Genomic DNA, 23,156 nt, shown 5'->3' with positions numbered 1-23,156 from the left:
TGCTTCCTGTGTTGAATAATACAATTAATTTTGTGTTTGTTTTAAGCTTTTTTGTATCTTGTACACATGTAACAACTAAAACATTAATGACTAATTATAGCACACCACGGAACCCCTTCTGGTCAACTTTAATGCAAAAATATGACCCAACATTATGCTTAGCAATGGTGCTAATCTAGGCGATTAATGTTTAATCCCACATTATTGTTACATTTCGTTCTACATATTATCCCCAACCCACCCCCACCTTTTCTCTACATAACATTATGTGTTCTTTTTACTGTAGAACAGCATTGCATTTACTGAAATTAAAAAGTGTTATGAATACTGTTCCAAGCTACGAATTATCTTTAGGACCTAGTTTCCCTTAATAACCCTAGCATTACTGACGAGAGCAGTAATTCCTGTTACCACACAGGGAAAAAAAGACTTTGCTGTAATGTCATCCTGCAATTTGACTTCGGTTGTAAATGACTTATAAGGTTACATGTTTTTTAAATACCGGTATGTAAAATAAATAAATAAAATAACCTATTTTCTTCAGGTTATTCTTTTTTTCCAGAAGGGTAGGGCTTTATGACCATGTTGAAGTTTCCCTCTGTTTATTAGATCATTTGTTTGGTCTCATAGCAACAGACAAACTACAGTACTTCAAACTGCAGCTACCTTGGGTAGGTATCCCTGTAATGCTCTGATTTCTTTCTTTACTTATTGTATTTATATAAGTTACCATAGTAGACTAATACAAAACAATGATGTTTCCATTACTGTCATTTTAAAACACGAGACTGCTCACTATTATTCTCAGAAGATATTTTAATGGGGTTAGTTAAGATGTCTATTTGTAATGTGTTTACCAGAGCTGTCTTAGTTAATTTGTATCATGAAAAAGATTTGTACTACAGTGCATCTTTGGCCAGAAGTGTACTACTGTTTTGTGCAATTATTATAATGTGACCTAAAATGCATTAAAAAGAAGGAAAAAAATTGAATCTCTGGTATAATAAATAGTCATTTAAATAATGTTTTTTTCAAAGTATGTTTTTATGAATAAAATAGAGAAACTGTATATATATATATATAGCCATTTGCATGATTTTTTTTCAGAAAGAAAAAGAACCGCAAGTTACCAAACAAGAAATATACATTAAACTCAAACATTAAATTATGGGGTTTATAATTGGGGTAATTGATGATTTGGAGTCAATAATTTTAAGAATCTAGTTACACAAAGAAGGCAACTGCAGAGCACAACTAAAACAGTTTAAAAAAAGAACAGAGAACACAGTGCAGTACAAGACAAGGGTGATCGAGTAGGAAGTGATTGTCTGTGTACGTCTTCACGTTGGCTGCACACTTCTGCTGAAATATTTTGGCTGCTTAGTTGCACTCCTGGATTATCAAGTTTGGTTTCTTAGTAACATAACATTAAACAGTTCTGTGGTATATACAAGAGAGAAGCACCTTTTTGATGAGTTTTTTATTTCTTTTAATCCTAGCATTCCGATTGTTGTTACTGAGGGGCTGTCAGCCTAAAGAGTTCCTTTGCTAATGTTCCACAATCAACATGGCATCCATTCAACAGCGAAGGTGTGTTTTTAGTCTGTGTAAACAATACTGTTTTTTCTGCAGCTTGTATACTGTACAATTCTATGTGATGTTGTGAAATCTACAATCGCTCAATAGCAAATGTATTATTTCTGTGTAAAACTTGAAACAGTGGGCCCACCAATGCCTTAACAGTGGTGGTTGGTTGCTCTTCAGTGCTCTCTCCCGCTGTGAGGTTTATTAAAGGAGTTTATCGACGTGCATGTGGTGTTGGCATGTGTACTACAGTTACTTGCTTTACTCACAACATAAACGAAAACAGCTTGCATAGTCATTAGTCTCTTGCATTACAATCTTACACATAAACAGGATTTCTCCTGTAAGAAATTCAATTACACGTTTTATATTCCTATTACAGCTAGTTGCTATGGTGGTTGGTTTTTATGCAGTGCGCTTTTGATATATTTTTGCATAACAGACAACTGGCAGATTGTAAAACATAAAAATGACAGTCTCCAATGCAACTAATAGGAACATAGAAATGTGTAATAGACACCTGATGTGAAATCCATGTGAGATAATATCACCAAGCAACAGGAAGAGTGACAGTGGCTCCAAAAGGCATTGGGGCAGCCCTGCTAGATATTTGTTTTTCACAAAGCACCAGGGGTGTTCCATGACTTTTTAAAGTTAATGTATGTTGATTAAAAAATAAATAATAAATATATATATATATATATATAGAGAGAGAGAGAGAGAGAGAGAGAGATAATATTATTGTGTTAAGTCATGCTTTTAGATTGTTTTGTGTTTTGTGGGGTGAAATGACCTAGGAAGTAGAGCAGTAAAATATCCTGGAATGCAAGGTAAGCAAACTAAGAACTTTCTTTAACTTAGTGAAGTAGCAGTTGTTTTAAAATGAAAATACATGTTTGCTATAACTTCATATTTGAAACCTATAAAGTGAATAAAAGTGCATGACAGGTAAGCTTTATGAAATTATTTTGTTAGCTACAACCACTTTAATAAATATTGCCTGTAATCATTAAGGAATAGTCAGATATTGCTCAAGAACACTATATATAATATATACTGTACCTTTAAGAAGCATTACTCTCCAATCTTGTCTACCTTGTTGATATTGTATTCATGTATTTATGCAGACCTCGTAGGCTCATAGGTACACAAAGGCCTCATGTCAAACAACACTGATTTATGGAGGGAGTGACTATTTGGGAAACCAAGTTATGTGTATATGTCTTCTGTAAAGCTTAAAATTATTATTATTATTATTATTATTATTTATTTATTTCTTAGCAGACGCCCTTATCCAGGGCGACTTACAATTGTTACAAGATATCACATTATACATTATTTCACATTATACAGATATCACATTATTTTTACATACAATTACCCATTTATACACTTGGGTTTTTACTGGAGCAATCTAGGTAAAGTACCTTGCTCAAGGGTACAACAGCAGTGTCCCCCACTGGGGATTGAACCCACAACCCTCCGGTCAAGAGTCCAGAGCCCTAACCACTACTCCACACTGCTGCCCTTAAAATAACCTAAGTGCCACATTCTGAAACAACACTTAGTGTTCACTTAAGTGTGACAAGTTAATGGTGCTGTTTCTGATTATGGCCTATCTTCAAGTAGACAAAAGTTTTGGCTAGTGCATTTATCAGTGTAATTTAGTATATTTATCCAGTAATTGTATCTCCCTCGAAGTACATGCCTCTGGGTTGCATGACTAGTCCTGCGACTGAGCCTCCTTGATGGACCCTGATCACTAAGGTGCCTTCTTGGTTGCCTGTTGTGGTATACACCCATTTTAATATGGGTTTCACTTTTAAAAAAATCACTCAATGTTTTATTGTTATTGGTCTTAGGAAATACCAACCTTTCAACAACAAAGAGATTTCAGAAGCTCCAAAACCTATTGAAAGTTATTTGGTTGGAAAATTGCTTCAGAAAGAAGTCAAAATACACCATGGTCATTTTGCTGCTGAGTCAATGAAACAAAGCTATGCAGATGTATTAAGTAAAGGTTAGTGACACTGCTTACCTAATCTAGCTCTTTCCTATTCATTTTACAATGGTACCCAAAAGTATTGAAATAGACAGTGTTGTAGGGGGACAGGTACACTCTGGTGTATTATTATTATTATTTTTATAACCTTGGGTATGGTTCTATCCCACCAATAATATCTGCCAATCTCCCTATTTAAACCCAAAGTCATGCCCTTGTTCTCTGTCTTCCGTTTTTCATTTTCCACCATCCTCCCCTCCTCTTCCACTATGCTGCTACAACTCTGCAACAGTCTCCCTCTCGGAGTAAGTGAAGCTCACTTCCCAATCTTAGAGGCCCACCTCGTCCTCCACCAAGAAGGTTCTCCGCGAGCCAAAGGGGACCCCCGGCCAAATCTGTCCTAACTCTCTCCCGGTTTCCCATTCTCTACCCTCGGGGGAAGTAACGGTAATGGTTGCTTCCCAGCCTTGGAGGCCGATCGGTTTGGTCTCACCATGAGGGCGGCTCTCCGCAGGCCAAGGGGAAACTCTGTACTCATCCCTGTCACAAAGCACTTCTCTCAAATTCTCAGTTCCCAAGGTTCTTCCTCCATGCAGCCCTTGCTCCTGTCCCATGAATTATTATTAGTTTAGTCAAGGCGACTTACAGGTGTTACAGGGCAGTACAAGGTTACAGTGCAAAAACAATATTTAAATAGTGTAGTTTACAGTAAGTGCACATGCTACTAGAATACAATATGAGATAAGAAGTAACAATGGATTTGTATCTACAATGATATAACAGCAGTGCTATCTGTACTGTTCCTTAGTATCTGTTGAGACTGCAGGGGTGCAGTTGTATATGCTTAATAAGTTGCTCTTCAATTGTAAACTGCAATCTGTTAGTGTTTATAAACCAGCATGGCATGGACACAGCTAGTGGGTAGATATCATTTTGGAGTTGTTGATAATCCATCAGAATATCTTTTCCCTTGCAGATAGAAAGACAGAGGCTGCAGCTTCAAGCCCAAAGCAGAGGCTGATTGATGACATCTTAGCCAGGCGTAGCATTCAGCAGTTTGATAAAGAAATACAAGATAGTGACAATGAAAGGTTGGTAATGCTTAGAAGGATCTATTATAATGATCTAAACAGCGGCAGATGGTAAGCCGGCTCGATCACTGACTCCTGTATTCTTTATATTATTAAGGGTGTCAATAAAATCACCCTGGAAGGAAAGTGCTAGCTGCATAACAAAGAGAGACTGTAATTAGACCCTGCTGTTGTTTAGAACAGTAAAATACCAGGATGTTCAATTAAGAAACAAAAAACTGTTATCACCTGGTGGTTAAAATTAGGCAATCGTCACATTTCTCCCTCTCCTCCATGTCATGGAACCAGTTACCTCAGGACTTCACTTATAGCAGGGATTCAGCCATCTATATATTTTTTTGTGACACAAAGCCTAGCAGAGAAATGCAATGATAGATCATGCAGGCATCACTAAGCAAAAAGAAGAGCTAACAAATTAAGTTTTGAAACTTTGGGAGAAGGGACAACACACGTGTCACTCTCCTAATTAACCAGTAATATCACTTTAACCCAGCTGCCCACCTTTCATTACTTTCATATGTACTCACAACCCCCTGCCTCCCTCATTTCCATCTTTGTTGATCTCTTGGCCAGTCCATGTAAGATAAATTATAAACCTTCTTACATGCATTTCTGATTCACTCCGTTGTCCCAAACTACTGAATTTAATTGGGAATGTTTTTACAACTTTCACCTTCACCTTTAACCTTAGTCAAGGCATGACACATTGTCATTGATGGCTGTTCTAGACTTTCATAGGCAAGTAGCAACAGACATTAATAGTCTTAGTTATATCATTTTTTTTTTTTGCAATTGCTTTGTTGATAGAGGCCGTATATATATATATATATATACTAGGAGCGGATAAAAAAAAAAGTGAATACTGTATTAAACAACTAGAAATAATTAGGTGAATGGAAATACTCAGCATTTCTCTACTTAATTTGAGCTTGTTTCTTATAAAGCTGTCAGGTTAAAATAAAATGTTACATTCCAGGATACTCAAGGAAGAGGAAGACCATATCAAGAGAGAGCTCTGGGCGCTTCATTTACAGAAGAATCGTCATGGTGAGTGAGAATAGTCAGCTTAATGTAGAAGGTGTAATGAGTAGACATCTCAGCACACTGAATTGAATGGAAAGGCAAGGGCTGGAACCAAACCATATGGTTCAAAGATGTAGCATTCAACTAAAGAGCTCTGCAGGCGAGAGGTAAGCATGTGTCTCATGCTGATTTTTAAGTATTATTAAGTTATCAGCCTCCAGGAGGAGATTTATTGCAATCTCCCCCCGTTTAATCAAAGCTCTTCCTCCTAAATTATGTTTTAAGCTCTGTTATATGTTAATAAGTGTTCACTGGATCAACTGATATTAGAGTGGCTTCTTGTGCACTCTTTGATGTGTTAGGCTTGCAAGCAAAGCTCATATAAAATTGCAGAGTTCAGTTTTGATCATTTTTTGCTCTCCATGCAATACCAGAAAAAAAAAACGCTTTAAACTCATTGCTCCCCACTGTATGAGTGTGCCAAAAATGTGTTCTTTTCTGCATCCCTGGCTTTTGTATAAATCTATTTTGGGTATGCTGTTCTTTATCAAATTAATTTTATTATTTTAAATACAATTCTGTCACTGTTAACAGTAAGCAGTTTTAAATTATTCCCAGCACCCAACACCATAAAATGTTGCCTTGTATACTGTTATCACTTTTGTAAATTCTTTAGAGTACTGTATACATTCCTTTCTGACTCCTAATAAAAGCCCTTGTGCTGTAACACTAACCAGTCCCCTCTTTCTTGAACAGAATTTATTGTGGCCCCACACCCAGGCAACGACCATGAGCTTCAGGCTCGTATACAACAGCGAATGGAGAGTCTACCTGCCATGGAGGCCAGAGTAAAAAAAATGAGGTGCTGCTTACACTCTTACATAATTCAATCAATCAATATTGTGGTCATCAGTTTAAAAGAAGTGCCAGCTTATCATTAATTAAAGTTGATAAATGTGTCTGGGTTCCTTTCAGTGGCTAAGGCTAACAGGCTTAACAACTTAGACCCTGTTGGATGTTATTCAAAATACAAAACATTGGCAGCCATTAGGTGGCCAATTAATATAGGCCATAAATCACAGCAGGAGCCATCAATAGGAATGTTCCCATATATGAAGAACGACAGCCTATGTTGACAGCTATCGATATGCACACTATATGCATATCTGCTGCATGTGTAAAACTACCTTGCTAACTTCAAAGCCATCAACTGGAGACTGTTGAAAACATATTTTAAAATGGACTATAATATTTTAATTAATCTTTGTCACTATGTATTTGTAACTTTCTATTATCTATATATAATATAATTCAACGTTAATATTTTTAAAATAAATGTATTGGTGTACTGTAAATTAAGTTTTTTTTGTTTTTGTTTTTTGTTTTAGAGAAGAACTTGAGAGGGAGAAATTGGCTGAAACAACTGTACCAACCCAAACAAGTCACATCAAAACGGTTAGTTTGTCTCATGGAAGACAATTAAAATGTAACTAGGAGATCATTGCGAATTTTTAATTTACATGATTATAAATCATTTAATGTTTGTGTTTCTACAAACATCTATGATTTATTCCCGGTAGTGGTTTTAATCTTTCCCTGATTCACGTTCCTCAGGTTCATCGACTATTCAATGAGGTGGTGGATGAGATAATGGATGACAATCTTTCTTTGTCAAAACGGACAGATCACTTCACCGAGTATCCTTTGGTCTTGTGCTCAATACCCAGTATATTATACAGTGCCTTGCATAAGTATTCTCCCCCCTTGGACTTTTCCACATTTTGTAGTGTTACAACCTGGAATTAAAATGGATTTAATTGGGATTTTTACCATTTGATTTACACAACATGCTTAACACTTTGAAGGTGCAAAATACTTTTTATTGTGACACCAAAGTTAATTAAACAAAAAAAAAAGACATTTGTTGGTTGCATAAGTATTCACCCCCCTGAGTCAATACTTGGTAGAAGCACCTTTGGCAGCAATTACAGCTGCAAGTCTTTTTGGGTAAGCCTCTACCAGCTTTGCACATCTGGATCCTGCAATTTTTGCACATTCTTCTTGGCAAAATTGCTCAAGCTCTATCAGGTTGGATGGGGACCGTTGGTGAACAGCAATTTTCAAGTCTTGCCACAGATTCTCAATCAGATTGAGGTCTGGGCTTTGACTGGGCCATTCTAAGACATTCAGGTTCTTGTTTTTAAACCACTCCAGTGTAGGTTTGGCTGTGTGTTTAGGGTCATTGTCCTGCAGGAAGGTGAACCTCCGCCCCAGCCCCAGGTCTCTTGCAGACTGAAACAGGTTTTCCTTTAGAATTTCCCTGTATTTGGCTCCATCCATTTTGCCCTCAATTTGGCTCCATCCATCTTGCCCCAGTTTCCCAGTCCCTGCCGATGAAAAGCATCCCCATAACATGATGCTGCCACCACCATGCTTCACCGTGGGGACGGTGTTCTCAGGGTGATGAGCAGTGTTGGCTTTGCGCCACACATAGCGAAACACATAGGCCAAAAAGTTCAATTTTGGTCTCATCAGACCAGAGAACCTTTTTCCACATGTTTGCTGTGTCTCCCACATGCCTTTTGGCAAAATCCAAACTGGATTTGATATGGTTTTTTTTCAGCAATGGCTTTCTTCTCGCCACTCTTCCATAAAGCCCAGCTTTGTGGAGTGTCCGGGTTATAGTTGTCCCATGGGCGGTTTCTCCCATCTCAGCTGTGGATCTCTCCAGCTCCTTCAGAGTTACCATTGGCCTCTTGGTTGCTTCACTGACTAATGCCCTCCTTACCTGGTCACAGAGTTTTGGTGGACGGCCCTCTCTAGACAGAGTCGCGGTTGTGCCATATTCTTTCCATTTTTTAATAATGGATTTAACGGTGCTCCAGGGGATGTTCAAAGTTTGGGATATTTTTTTATAACCCAACCCTGATTGGTGCTTCTCCAGAACTTTATCCCAGACTTGTTTTGATAGCTCCTTGGTCTTCATGATGCTGTTTGTTTAGATATGCTCTCTAACAAACTCTGGGGCCTTCCAGAAACAGATGTATTTAATCTGAGATCATGTGACACTTTAATTGCACACAGGCGGACTCCATTCAACCAATTATGTGACTTCTGAAGGCAATTGGTTGCACCAGAGCTTATTTAGGGGTGTCACAGCAAAGGGGGTGAATACTTATGCAATCAAGACACTTCAGTTTTTTATTTGTAAATAATTTTGAAAAATATGTAGATTTTTTTCCCCACTTCGACATTATGGACTATTTTCCGTAGATCAGTGACAAAAAAATCCTAATTAAATCCATTTTAATTCCAGGTTGTAACACTACAAAATGTGGAAAAGTCCAAGGGGGGTGAATACTTATGCAAGGCACTGTATGGCTATTGTTAGTGTTTAAAAATGAATGCACGTCGCTCACTTTGTCTTTTTAAATTACTATTTTATTATTTTAACTCACCCAGCCTTTTCTCAGGCTTGACACTGCAAGCTAAAAAAAAATAGACTGTACAAGTGTGTATATATATATACATTGCTTTTCCAATCAGTTGGTTGTCTTATAATTGATGTAAATCAAGCTTGAATTACTTAGTTTAATAGTATGGCTGGCTTATGTATAATGAATTAAAAACAAACATTGCTTTTTCACACAGATAAATGTATGATGTCACTAGAGTTGGGGTTGGAGTTGAAGTGAATGAAAAGTGATGAAAAATTAGGGTAAAATGCATGCTATTATCTGTTTTTTCTGGACTCATTCTCATTTTGATTTACACCATAGCAAATACAAATTTTCAGAACACATAAAGGCACGTACAACAGAGGTAACATGAAAAAATGAGAAAGGATGGCTGTCATCAATGGCTGGGCAAACATGTATAATAATATTTTAAAAAAAAAAAATACAAAAATGGAAATCAAAATCCTCAATCTGGCTCATTAAACGCTTTTTCTTGCAGTGGAGATACCCACCTGCTACGCACAGCGATGTGTTCCATGAGTTCCACGCTCTGTTTGGAATGTTTGTCCTTGACTCTGTGCTTCTACCCAGGCAACACTCGTGGAAACAGAAGCAGCAGGTTGAAAGGGTGATGGAGGAGGTCCTAACAGATCGGGTCATCAGCCTCATTATGGAGCAGATTGTCTTGGAGGTCAGTAAGTGCTTTATAGGGCAGAATGATGGATACCCCCCACTTAAATGTTTACTTTAAGTGCTATAGGAATGCAATATGTGATATGTCTATAATCACTGCAAAGAAATGTATGGATTCCTTTGCCATACACTGTACAGTACCATTCACTATACTGTAAATAATAAGATAAAGTTAAAAAAGGAAAAATGTATCCTTGTGGCAAAGTGCTTTTTCATCAATAGCCTTTGTTTTTAGAAGACACTGTGTAGCTATGGCTTTGAACTTAAAATAACTCCCAATTAATGTACTGTATCACTGTTATCCTTTAAAGGATGCGCCACTCGGGAGCCCCGTTTTAAATGTTTTTTTTCAAATGTTTTTTTCAGTTGTTGTTACAGTGTCACTCACTAGATTTACTCAGAATGGCATTCTCGTTTGCAATAGATAACCACTTAACACCTTTTATTTTTTTGTTTCATATACCCAAAAATACCTGCTGCTTAATTTTTGGCCCATCATTTTTTTCTGGTTGTTTGTTTCTGTAATTGCTTGATAACGTATCTACAATGTAGGACAATGTATCAATTTGGCTCAGATGTGCTCAATACTTTACAATTGGAAAGCAGATAGAAGTATTTAACGCCTTTAAATGTGTGTCTTAAAAAGTAATAATAACAAAAAAGAAACCTGACTGTCTGATATTAGCAACGAGGACAAAGCCACCAAAAGCAAATCTTGACCTGCATACCCCAGTTATAGAAATGCAGTGTGTGTCACAAGTATGTCAGGTTCTGGTTCGTGTGGGTAACATAACTTTAAAATTCCAGTTTTAGCTATTCGATTTATAAATGACCCTGTTTTAGGTGCAGACTAAGTTATGTCAAAAGTAACAGACACATCTTCAACGGGTTGGTAGCTATCTTAGACAGAAAGCTCCATAGAGTCTGCTTACATTTTATATCCCCTCCAAAGAGCTCAGCCAATCTAAAATGTGTTTTATAGCAAAATACCAGTAAAAACCATTTGCAGTGAAAGTCAATAAATTTGCCTACTTCAAATGACTGGTTGCTTATGATCTTGAATTTGAAAACACTTCTAGTTTAATTGTGCATACAGCCTTATAAATGAAATATATTTTTATTGTATTTGACAAGCTTCCTAGGATTTAGTTGTTGTAAACAAATATATCATTGTGGCAAAGCGCCCCGCCCCTGTGTGCATTTGTGTTCTGTGTATGTATGTTGCGTGTGTAAATGTTGGTGTATAGTCATTGGTACACGGGATATAAACGGGTCTGTGTTTCACGTGTATTTAAAAAGTGTATATTTGTATTTAGGCACGGGATTGCACATCATGCACGTGCACTTGCCTCCCTTTGGGCTGTGGACGCACCGACTCCTCCCTTTTGGGCTGTGGACGCACCGACTCCTCCCTTTTGGACTGTGGACGCACCGACTCCCCCCTCTTGGGCTGTGGACGTTCGGGCTCCCCCCACTCAGGCGTAGGACGTTCGGGCTCCTCCCACTCAGGCGTAGGACGTTCGGGCTCCTCCCACTCAGGCGTAGGACGTTCGGGCTCCTCCCACTCAGGCGTAGGACGTTCGGGCTCCTCCCACTCAGGCGTAGGACGTTCGGGCTCCTCCCACTCAGGCGTAGGACGTTCAGGCTCCTTCCGCTTGGGCACTGGCGAGCTGGCATAGGGGCATCCTGACCAGTCATGTCCCCCTTCCTCACATCGCCCGCACCAGCTCGGTGGCACCTCGGAGCAGTCCCTCCAGCGGTGATCCACCTCTCCGCACCAGGTGCACCAGGGGAACAGGTTCTCTGGCTCCTCTGGCCGCTGTTGCAGTTGTGGTTGGGGCGGTGGGAGCAGCAGTCTACCCCCCCCTGCTGATCGTGGAGACTGAGGCGACCCCTGCTCCTCCCTCTCCTGATGGACAGGGCAGTGGGCCACGAAGTGCTCACCTCTGCAGATGGGGCATCGTTGGGGTAGCTGTCCGAGGGGGTACCAGGGGCAGTTGGTGCTGGAATGCCCAGGCTCAGCACAGCAGTAACACCCGGGCTGCTGTTCCTCCAGCTGGTGTTGTGGTTGCTGTTGCTGCTGCAGCTTTCCTTTCCCCCTTCTCTTCTTACTCCTCCTCCCCACCTTCCTCTCCTGGGCCGGTTCCTCCTCCTCCTCACCTTGGAAGGGGCAGATCGCCACCGTGTGTCCGTAGACTCCACAGGCCATGCACCAGCCTTGGTCCTCGAGGCCCCCGAGGAGGTCCTCCAGGTCCCGGCAGCCGTCTCTCCAGCCTTCCATTTTTTTTTTTTTTTTTTGAAACCAGTCCTGTGGTTTTTTTGTTTTTTTTTTTGTTTTTGTTTTTTTTTTTCAACACAAAACCCCCTCTCCTGGTCTGACGCTTGGAGGCGCTGTTATCCCACCGCTGCCACCACGTGTCACAAAGACGGCCGGAGTGGGTGGCGTCAGACCAGATGGAGGAAATAAATAAACAGAGAGATGGGGTTTTGGTAAAGCTGAGCGCGTGATTGCGCTCAGCATTTAATAACAGACAGAAAATAAAAGGTTTGAAACACAAAAACACGGGACACGGCACTATACGCCAAAATAAAGAGACAAACAAAACAGACTAAACAGTGAACAGACAAACGGACAAACACGGTGAGTGAAAACACTAATTACTTTACTTTACTTTTGACTTTCTTTTCTCCTTCTCTCTCTCCCGTTCTCCACTCACCGAACACCAACCACCAGTGAGTGAAAATGTGTCTCTATATATACTGTTGTGCTGGGATTCAATTACTAATTAATTATTCACTTGAATCCCAGCACGTGAATTAATTACGTGCAACCCCGTGCCACACATTATATTTTAAATGCACGTGCATGATGTGCAATCCCGTGCCTAAATACAAATATACACTTTTTAAATACACGTGAAACACAGACCCGTTTATATCCCGTGTACCAATGACTATACACCAACATTTACACACGCAACATACATACACAGAACACAAATGCACACAGGGGCGGGGCGCTTTGCCACAATCATTCACTGTTGTAAATATAAAATCAGAGTTATTATAACAAGACAAAATTGATCACCAAAAATGTCATGACACAGAGACGATTAACATCCATATAGCCTGGCTTCTCTTAACTCCAAAAGAAAGTACATAGCCAGATTCCTCCCAACATATGTACAACCACTGCTATATTTCCATTGCTCTGATTATGCATTTACAGCTGGGCATAGTCAAGGAACAAGAAGTATGTGTTTTATGATTTAAAAAAAAAACTTTTATATTTGATATACTGTGTGACCCATAAAAACAGGGTTATTATTTTAAGGGGTGGGGGTGGAGCATTGGGATCTGCTGTAGCTTAGATCATTAAAATGAACCCCAGGATTCTGTATAATAACAACATACATTTTCTGGCAGTTTTTTACTTGTTTTTGAAATTACATCTCTTTGTCTGACTTATATATTCCTATAGGATCAGCGTATACTGTTGTGTAAGAATGCATTCCACTGAAGTGTTTTATGATGTAATATGGCATGGATAGTAGGAATACTGAGTGACGCCTAAATAATTGATCCTATATGAATGGAATCTGTGATAAATTGTGACACAGGTTTGGAATGTACAAGTCAAAAGGGCACCATAAAGCCCCCTGTAGCGTATCCAAAGGGTCAGGAATTGTTACAATCAGGTACAATAACATTCCAGTGTTTGAGAAGCCCCTTTTTATTGCAAAACCATGTGCAGTGGCTTACTTCCATTTGCAAGAGGTTACCTCTTAGAAATAAGAACTGTTTACTTTCAAGCTGATTTGTAACCTTCAGTCATATCATGTGACATACTGAATCAAAAGAAACCAACTTTAGGTAACATGTATTTGTCTATCTACATTCTCATGCTCTTTTCATTATTAAACAGTTTCTGAAACTTCACTGTGATTACCACGTGTTTACCAAGTTTAATAATATTACTAATATTATGCTTCATGTGCCTACACAGCTTTTACCATATGCATACTCTTCCAGCTTATATTTCTCACACATTAGCCCTACTTGCATTTTATTTGCCATCCATTAACCATGGTTTTGCTCTGATTTACCAAACTTTATAGTTATATTATATACAAAATGTATAGAACAGATTGCAGCAGCATATCCCTACTAGGTGGTTTCAGTAAATGATGTGTTAAAAGACTGCTCGGTTTTAGATGCTACATGTACATGTACCTCTATTACATTTGATGGGTTTGATTCAGTAATAGTAGAGAGAGTTGCTGGCAGTTAAATAATCAAGACAATTATTTTTACTCTAAATGGAATCCTCAGTCTGACAACAAATTAGGTCGTAATGCCTGATTGGATAAGAACACATAGGGAAAATGTACCGTACACTGGAATTGAATCAGAAAGCAGGCACAGAAGTAAGATACACATCTAGTACCTGTTCAGCCTCTCAGACATCTACTAAGTTGATGCTGACGATTTCCTGTTTCATGTGGAACTTTCCGTGACGTGTGTCAAGAACTGCATTATATGTGTACCAAATGGTAATCATTTGTCATGAATGTGTCTGGCCAGTGGGGACTTGGGTACCAGTCCCTGTTTGGCCTTCAGCCAACTAGGGACCTGATATATGCAATTCAACTAATGCAAATTGTTTTCAGTTTCCTTTTAAAAACCCCAATGGGATACAGAAATTGTGCAATTAAAGGGATACTTTATATCATCTGATTTGTTTTGTTTACCAGTTTTAATATCAGATTATGGGTGTTTAACCATTCTCTGTTATGGTTGCTTAGGTCAGATAAGTACCATGCTTTCTCAATTCCTCCAGAAATTAACTTTTTCTCCCACTAAAATTCGTAAGTGAGGTGGTTTCAAAAATAACCACTAGGGGCGTGCAGCTGTAATTTTCTACAACAGACAATGGTAGAGAACACACGTAATAGGATGTTCGATTTAAGATATCATGAGCATAGGTGGTAGTTGGTGTAAGTATTCCATTAATGTCTGTGTGCCAAAGTAAAAAAAAAAAAAAAAAAAAAAAAAAAGTTTAGTTCTTGAAAATGTTCCTGACTAAATTTTGAGGGCAGTTCAAAGATGATATCTTCCAATATATTTTATTCTTTTTAGCAACACTTAAGGGTGGGTTCATCATATAAAAAAAATACAGAGCCACTTTATACCTCATTCTGTTTCCCTACTTTATTCAATTCATCTTTCAGACATGGGCAACCCCCCTGCTTAAAAAAAATCACAACTTTAAAATACTGGTATAGTGCACCAATGGAAAGTTTGGTTTAATATTACCATAGGGCAGGCTGCAATATTTTCTGATTGAATATACCCCTTAACCATAAGTGTAGCTTGTGTTCAGGGAAGTGAGACGCCGAGTAGATTGTATGTTTCGAAAAATGTATAAGTGAAGAGTCCCCTCTAGTTTAAACAGATAAATTAAATATAAAAGAGTAAAGCTCCCATAACAATTAATTTGTTGATACTGTAACTTTGCTGGGTTCCATGATGAATGGAGGTCAGACAAGGTAGGCATCTTTAAGGCTTGAGTCCGTATTTATTTAAAACAGCAAAATAAATATAAGCAAGGGAAGGGTACTGTGAGCAAACACAAAATAAAGTGGTGATTCGATATTTCTTACTTTTCGTTCTTCCTTCCCTTTTCCTCGTTACTCTTATCTCTCACTTTCCTCACTCTTACTTTATGATATCTTGATACATGATATCTTTTCAATCAGAATCTTACAGTTAGTTTATCAAACATTTAAATGACCAATTCACCCTTTACAAGTCAGTGTCATATCACCGACATTTAGGAGATATGAAAATATGTTTTTATTTAAGTCTATTTTACTGTTGGAACTCCATAGTTTAATTCTTTCATTATGGCCATTCACAGGTGATGATGTATGCATTTGTCAGGAATTTAAGAAATGACATTAGACTTGTCTTAAGTCTGGAGCTCACCACTCAAAGACAATTGTATTCTTTCAAAGTGCTTTTCAACATACCCTAGAGCAAGAAGCCTGGTTTTGAGATGCAGGCAGAAGTGCTCAGTCCCATCACACACACTTTGTTTTCTCTAAACCATCATTGTGTGCATCCCTACCCAGTGGCTGACCTGACAGAAAGCATGAATTCAATTTTTAAATCAGTGACACATTTTAACATACTGCAGAAAGACAATACAGTATGTTCCTAAGTAAAGAGAATGTGGTCATTGTCGCAGATTGTGCTGACTCACCCGGCCTGAATGAACATGAGTTTGTTAGGCCCTGTAAGACTTCCCATCATCAAAAACGTCAACACGCATTCTGAACATCTTGGCGAGTTAGTGCTTCCCTGCTTCCCTTCTCCCATGGGAGGTGACTGGCTGAATTGTGTCTGGAACATTAATGACGAACTGTACCCGTTCTCAAAGTATTATTTTTAGACTCACTACATACTCAGCTGTACTCAGGACAATTATTTTGCTTTGATAACATTTTAGGGCTTTACTGTAAGTTAGGGTTTAGTTTTGTGTCATTTTTAAATTGTAATTTTAACTTTCATTAAAAGGTCTGTTTTAAAAAATACTGTTTAAAAAAAACAGCAGTCAGTACAGTGAAGCATCTATGTGGGGTTCAAGACGAGCTGTCAGAATCCTTTCTTGAAGGAATTGTTGACGTTGGTTGTCACACGTCACTTGTTTTGAAATGACCTGAACAAATTATGTTTGATGTTATATGACCTTGCTGCAAAGGGGCTGGTTCTTAATCTTTGCAGATGCTTTTGCTCACACGCAATTGCTTTTCTGCTTTAAAGTTGCATCATGAGGTTTTAAATTAGATGAAAGAGTTTTTTTCTGCACAATTTTGCACTGTACAGGGGTAGTGTGACTTTCCAAGAGTTTCCCTAGTAGTACATATGCTTCTCAAAAGTTGACAAGTAGAACAGTTTGTATTTTATTTTGTACTCTGTATCCTGGAAATGCTTTTACTAATCACATCTTCATTTTTTTTTCATTTAAGTCTACTTTGGAGTTTTCAAAGGAAATTGCTCATGCATTATATAATGTGAACAAAATGTGTCAAGCCTTATCCTTTGATGTCATTTTAAACTCTGCTCAGGTAAGCTTGGAACTGAAGTCCATGTTAGATTAGCAAATAATCACTGTTTGAAAATGTAAAACTGGATAAAAAAAAAAAGTAGTTACCCCCTAAAGTCTACTTTGTCATTTCATAGGACACTGGACTATACTTTTTGAACTGGAAATTTCAAGTTTTGGTAATTTCTGCAAAATATTAAATTGTGCAAGAAATATGGTGGCTTTAGTAGTTCTGGCATTGATTATGTTTTATTCACCAACACTTTTGAAGTGAATCCTAATTTTCCTTCAACGTTCCTCCCCACCCCCCAAGCCATAATTGTATTCTGAAATTGTGGCCAATTGAGCATTACTAGATCAACAAAGCCTTTTAAGAGAACAGAACATAAGCAGTTGTTTTATGAAACAATCTGGTGTGGAAAATGTAATATACTTTAGTCATATGGGGATGATTAGAAAGCAGATGATGTCACATGACCTGAGACCAATCAACTTCCATGTTTTAGAATTTCATTGGATGCCTTGAGCACATGTTTGTTTGAAGTTTGACTTTTCAAATATTGTTTTGTTCAAGTTGCTGTGTTCGTCTACACAGGATTTTCAAAAGTCTAAGCTATTTTGAAAAGATTCTCAAATCTGTAAATGTTTCTCTTAAAAAAAAAAAAAAACTATGAAAAATTTAAATATTTTAAGTGCACATTTAAAATACAAATCCATGGTCAGTCTTTTATTCAATAAGACATTATTTTGCCTATTTATAAACCATAAATTTAAGGAAATGTAGTCTTTTAACCTACTTTTGAATGTACTGTAATGACGTGACGTCACAGAATGATGGGGGCCCATTTAGTTTGTTTATTGCTGCCCCACAATTTTTTAAACACAGACACAGTGTAATTCTTACAGATGTTCCTCACTTTATATGACTCCCTCAATTTGTGGGTGCTTTCATGTAGTGTAATTTAACATTAGTATACTTTCTGTTTGTTTTTTTGTAAAACAAATCAACAATACTTATTAAAAAAAAAAAAACATTGTTATATTTATACAAGAGCCCCAATACAACATAATTTGCTTACAGGTTAAGGGGGGGGTGCATAGTTTCAAATTTCAAATTGGTATTACAAAGCCTTCCCCCCAAAACACCCATTAAGTTATACTTTACTTTCTGTTTTTTGATCCACTAGGAAGCTGGCAAAAAAGACCTTGGAAAGGATCAACCAGGAAATCCTTCTGAAAACCTGGTCCACATTCTGCTGCAACAGCAGAGAGACAGGCAGCGACACAGGTACTGGTGAATCTCAGGGGAGGAGTGCTGCACCCTCACCCTGTATTAATTGAAGTATATGTTGCGATATTAATTTACAACTCAGACATGCTATTCTGGGGGTTTCTGAAACCTTAATGCATGATCTGAATCCTTAATGCATGAGATGTAAAACCGAGGTAAGTGATTCTCCAGCAGCAGCTGTGATGCATAGTTCACCTTCAAGTCTCTGTAAGTCGCTCTGAATAAAAGCGTCTGCTAGATGACTAAATAATAATAATGATATAACAAAGTAGTAAACAATTGGTATATCAGACTAACAGTATTTTGATATAAGATTTTAATCAACCACTAATACAGTATCTGCCAAATCTAAGAATGCTGATCCAGTGGGTTTAATGCCTATTGGGTGATTTAATAAATATTAAAACTGCTAACAACTAAAATATTGTTAATAAAGGCATACCATTTTTAGTACACTTACAGAATAATTTTGACTATACTTGTTTTATACTCTTTCCCCATAAATAGTTTGTAGTTAAGTACAAGGCATTTCTAGAGAATGAACAACCTGAACAGTAACCAGTGAGATTGAGATGTGTAGCCTAAAGCCACTGTGTACTCTCTGCTCAGGCATTACTACATGAACATTTCTTGTCATAACACCTCCTCCCCCCCTCTCCCTCTCTCCCCCCCCCTCTCCCCCTCCCCCTCTCCCCCTCTCCCCCTCCCCCTCCCCCCCCCTCCCCCCCTCCCCCTCCCCCTCTCCCCCTCTCCCTCCCCCTCTCCCCCCCTCCCTCCCCCTCTCCCCCCCTCCCCCCCTCTCCCCCTCCCCCTCCCCCTCCCCCTCCCCCTCCCCCTCCCCCTCTCCCTCCCTCCCTCCCTCCCTCTCCCTCCCTCCCTCTCTCCCCCTCTCCCCCTCCCCCTCCCTCCCTCTCTCCCCCTCCCCCTCTCCCCCTCCCCCTCTGCTCCCACACAGAAAAGAAACATGGAGCCACACCCAAAAGGAGAAATTTACAAAAGAGGCCAAGCTCTGAAATGGACAAGCTAATTCTGAGTGACACTGAATCACCACAGCTAACGACAGCCAGGATTCCAATAAAAGTGGATCATCCTGTGACTTTTACAACTTTCTCAGTACTTACTGTTGCTGCCACCTCTTTGCTACATACTGTTGGAAATGTATTACATATAACAGTCCTTGTTACCTCATTATTTGAGTTGTGGAGATCTCCTATCAGAACTTTATATTACTGCACACTTCAGTGTAAATACAGTAAATACAGTTTTACTAAATTAACATTTTTATTTGAAATGTGTGGGTAGGTGGAATCCCCTGGCCTCATTATTAAATTATACTATTGCTCATTTTAGAAACAAAAATGAAATGCATTCCTCTTCTTTACATACTTTTCCTCTTTCCCATCTTGGGCTATGAAACCCCAAACCAGGCACCGATGGCTGGTTTTAAAGAAATTTATCACTAATCTTGGACTAACTAAATGTTATTTTAGGTAAAGTAACCTCAGGCTAATCAGGGTCTGTTAAACCAGTTTAATTACTAAGCCAAAGTGTATAGATAACTACAGGTAGTGGACAAAAAAATGGAAACACCAATCTAAAGTTACTAGGCCACTATGGTATCCCGTACTGTGGAGTTCTCGGCGGACCGTTTTTGATGAAACTGGCTTCTCTCGCCCCAGGTTGAAATCTGCAGTCAATTGATCTGCAGTTGCTCGCCTGTTTTGCCTTGAACTTCGAATTAATGCACGGATATCACGATCCTGGAGTATGCGCTTCCACCTACTGTTGCCCTTTGCTGATGATGTCTTTTCCTCGGAGTTCCATGCCGACATCACCTTAGGCACCGTTGCTTGTGAAACATCAGTAAGTTGAGCTGTCTTGGTCACTGAAGCTCCTGCCAAACGCGCCCCAACAATCACCCCTCTTTCAAAGTCACTGAGGCCTCCTCTTGCAGCCATGCTAGCCATAATTATAGGCAACCAGGCCTGTCCAGCATTTTTATACATGACCCTAAGCATGCTGGGATGTTATTTGCTTAATTAACGCATGAGCCACACCTGTGTGGAAGCCCTTGCTTTCAATATACTTGGTGCCCCTCATTTACCCAGGTGTTTCCATTTTTTTTGTCCACTACCTGTAGTTTAGCTGTGCCTCATAAAGGAACCGGAATGTCTCAACTGCTTGGCAACAGAAGTGTTATCGTTAAGTGTTTTAATCAAGGATGGCAGAATACAGTACCTGGAATACAAATTCAGAACCTATAACAGTAATGCTTTAAAAATAGGTTAAGGTGTGTCTAGTTAACTTCAGTTGAACCTTCACGGACAATGGTTAAGATGCAGTCAACATATTGTACTCTATGACATGTGATTATCCTAAGTTTTCCCCTTTTCTAAAATGTACCTAAACATGTTGAATAAATTGGATGTGTCTGCTTCAGAGAGGCAGCAGCCTTCGGGAGGTAAATCTAATATGAACACCTAGGCAGTGTCTCTTAGAAGTATTTTGAGATCCTGAAAGTGAGCCTACGTCTTCCTCAAGGTTGTTCTGAGAGGGCTCAAAGCAAAATGACCCATTATTTGAGTTTGTTTTTTTATTTATTAAAAAAATGCCCAAAGCTAGCAAATATTGCCTTCATCTCTGTTCTACTGAGTGACATCATCAAGCTCACACCAAATGAAGATTCAGAATGTCATCCTGAAGCATAAACCATGGAGGAAGCAAGCAGTGTATATTCAATTGGTATTAACAGTGGAGAATCTAAAAGCTTAGAATTGTTGTACTTAAAAGTCAGTGAAATTACATAGTTGGACCTATTTTAATATTTATACTGTGGCGGTATTTAGCTCTGTCACTGTTTTGATTAATTAAATAAGTCCCAATGTCCCCATGATGACTGAGTGCAGTCAGATCAGAGCTGCATTTCATGGTACTGTTTTAATAAGAACCAGACACGATGTAACTTACCTTACGTTTTTCTTCAGGAAATATACAAAGGTTTCTTTGAAGGTTGCACTTAGTTCGTTACTTACCCCCAATCCCACAAAAAAAAAAGTCTCTGCAGGTTTGTAAGACTGCACTTCTGCACACCATCAAGCTTGAGTTGTGTAATTCAAAAGAGATTCTTCTGAAAGCGTGGGTGGAATTTTTAAAGGTTTTTATTAGGCCTATCATTATCATCCATTTAACCCACACTGTTCACAACGTGCAATGTGGCTCATTAGAAAGGAAAATGTGCACAGGAACGTGACAATCTAAATCAGGGGGATGGTTTTTTGCTATGTAATATCTGGCATGAAAGAATCATCTGTTGTGTTGCTGTGGGCATCATTAGGAAACGTGGTTGATCTAAAATAAAGAAGGGGTATTCACTGTAGCGATCTGTGCTCTGTGTGAGTGTTGTCCTGTCTTTCATGCCGTTTGTGTGTCACCCTGCAGTTCCGCTGCAGTTCCACCAGAGTGAAAACTTTAATAACATCTAATGGAATTGTTATTAATTCTGGAATTCCAATCCTTAACGTTGCGCGTCTGGAAAACCGTCAGAATGTAAAATGTGGTGAAAGATTGCACTGTCAAACCTGTTCAACCAGTGATAGGAAAGTAAGGAATGTTGCCTATATCATGATGTGGGATATGCATTCACACTGCAGAAGGACTGTATGTGCCCCTGTATGAACATATCCTTGAAATATGACATGTCTAATTATCATGAGATAAACATGCCCTCCAGTTGTTAAAGGTAATGACGAACTTGTTGTGCTTGTTTATGCTGAGTCACAAAGCCTGGAAAACGTGTTCAGCATTGACATGAATGTCTTCAGGCTAATGATGAGTCACTGATACCAGACAGGGGGGAGTACTAGTCACGAATAGAATAATTATTCATGAAATGATTTCCTAATGCATGACTGAATCTCCCTGAACAAGAAAATATTTACTTGCCACAAAAAAAACATGTTTTGTAAAAGCTCTGTTAACAACATCCTCTTTTGCTGGAAATGGTTCCTTTGCTATACAGAGTATTATTATTATTTATTTCTTAGCAGACGCCCTTATCCAGGGCGACTTACAATTGTTACAAGATATCACATTATTTTTTACATACAATTACCCATTTATACAGTTGGATTTTTACTGGAGCAATCTAGGTAAAGTACCTTGCTCAAGGGTACAGCAGCAGTGTCTCCTCCCCCCCCCGGGATTGAACCTATGACCCTCTGGTCAAGAGTTCAGAGCCCTAACCACTACTCCACACTGCTGCCCGCAACATTATGTTGTTAACCGGACACATCGCTTATTAAATGGATAAAGTAAAGAACACACTGGAAACACTTGTTCCTTGGAGCGTAGAAAGAAAAGGTTCTGGCAAGCAAAGGAACTGATAAAAACAGTTACAAAAATTTTGATGATAGGTTGTTCATTAAATTGCTTACTATAGTGTGCAGTATCAAAGCATGAAAAGAGAGACTGGTATTTGGCCAGGGGTCACTTTTGCGTGGTGAGGTGAAATAATCCTTGACAGTATTTCCTCCCCAGCCTGCATGAGCACAAGAATCACTCCATCAATCCCCAGATCCCGAGCCACGATCCAAACTAAATGCAACTGTCAGATCACAAACCTGCCCTACTGTGACTGCATGAGCCACTCTGAGATCCCTGATAACCTTTTACTAGAACTGTACAATCTACACTTTGCTATGCTTTTACCATAGTGAACTGTAAAGCAATAAGTATATCCTAAGGCACTGCTGCCCAAACCCGGTCCTGGAGAGCCCCTATCCAGCAGGTTTTATAGGTAACCTTTAATCATCCATTTCTTAACACCTGGAACAATTTCATTGTGATCAATTAAGCAGGTGATTTATTAAATTAAGTCATTTAGAGATCATTTGGTACAAAAAATTAA

At 38.8% G+C, this 23,156-nt stretch overlaps 1 protein-coding gene across 2 annotated transcripts; it reads left to right on the top strand.

Moving 5' to 3' along the window:
• The first annotated feature begins 600 nt into the window (after window positions 1–600).
• LOC117420568 (uncharacterized) lies at window positions 601–21,606 on the top strand. 2 transcript variants are annotated; one of them, XM_034034039.3, is made up of 12 exons: window positions 601–671; window positions 1,500–1,590; window positions 3,447–3,604; window positions 4,563–4,677; window positions 5,654–5,724; window positions 6,457–6,562; window positions 7,089–7,155; window positions 7,315–7,397; window positions 9,750–9,849; window positions 16,883–16,981; window positions 18,147–18,247; window positions 19,206–21,606. In XM_034034039.3, the coding sequence occupies exons 2-12, from the start codon at window positions 1,568–1,570 to the stop codon at window positions 19,261–19,263; spliced, it is 981 nt and encodes a 326-aa protein (XP_033889930.3). In that variant the 5' UTR covers window positions 601–671; window positions 1,500–1,567; the 3' UTR covers window positions 19,264–21,606. The 2 variants fall into 2 exon arrangements, with proteins under 2 accessions (XP_033889930.3, XP_033889931.3); XM_034034040.3 differs by lacking the exon at window positions 16,883–16,981.
• The last annotated feature ends 1,550 nt before the right edge of the window (window positions 21,607–23,156 follow it).

Source organism: Acipenser ruthenus, chromosome 1 (genome assembly GCF_902713425.1).
Source record: "Acipenser ruthenus chromosome 1, fAciRut3.2 maternal haplotype, whole genome shotgun sequence".
Lineage (NCBI taxonomy): Eukaryota > Metazoa > Chordata > Actinopteri > Acipenseriformes > Acipenseridae > Acipenser > Acipenser ruthenus.
This window is presented reverse-complemented; position numbering and strand designations above follow the sequence as displayed.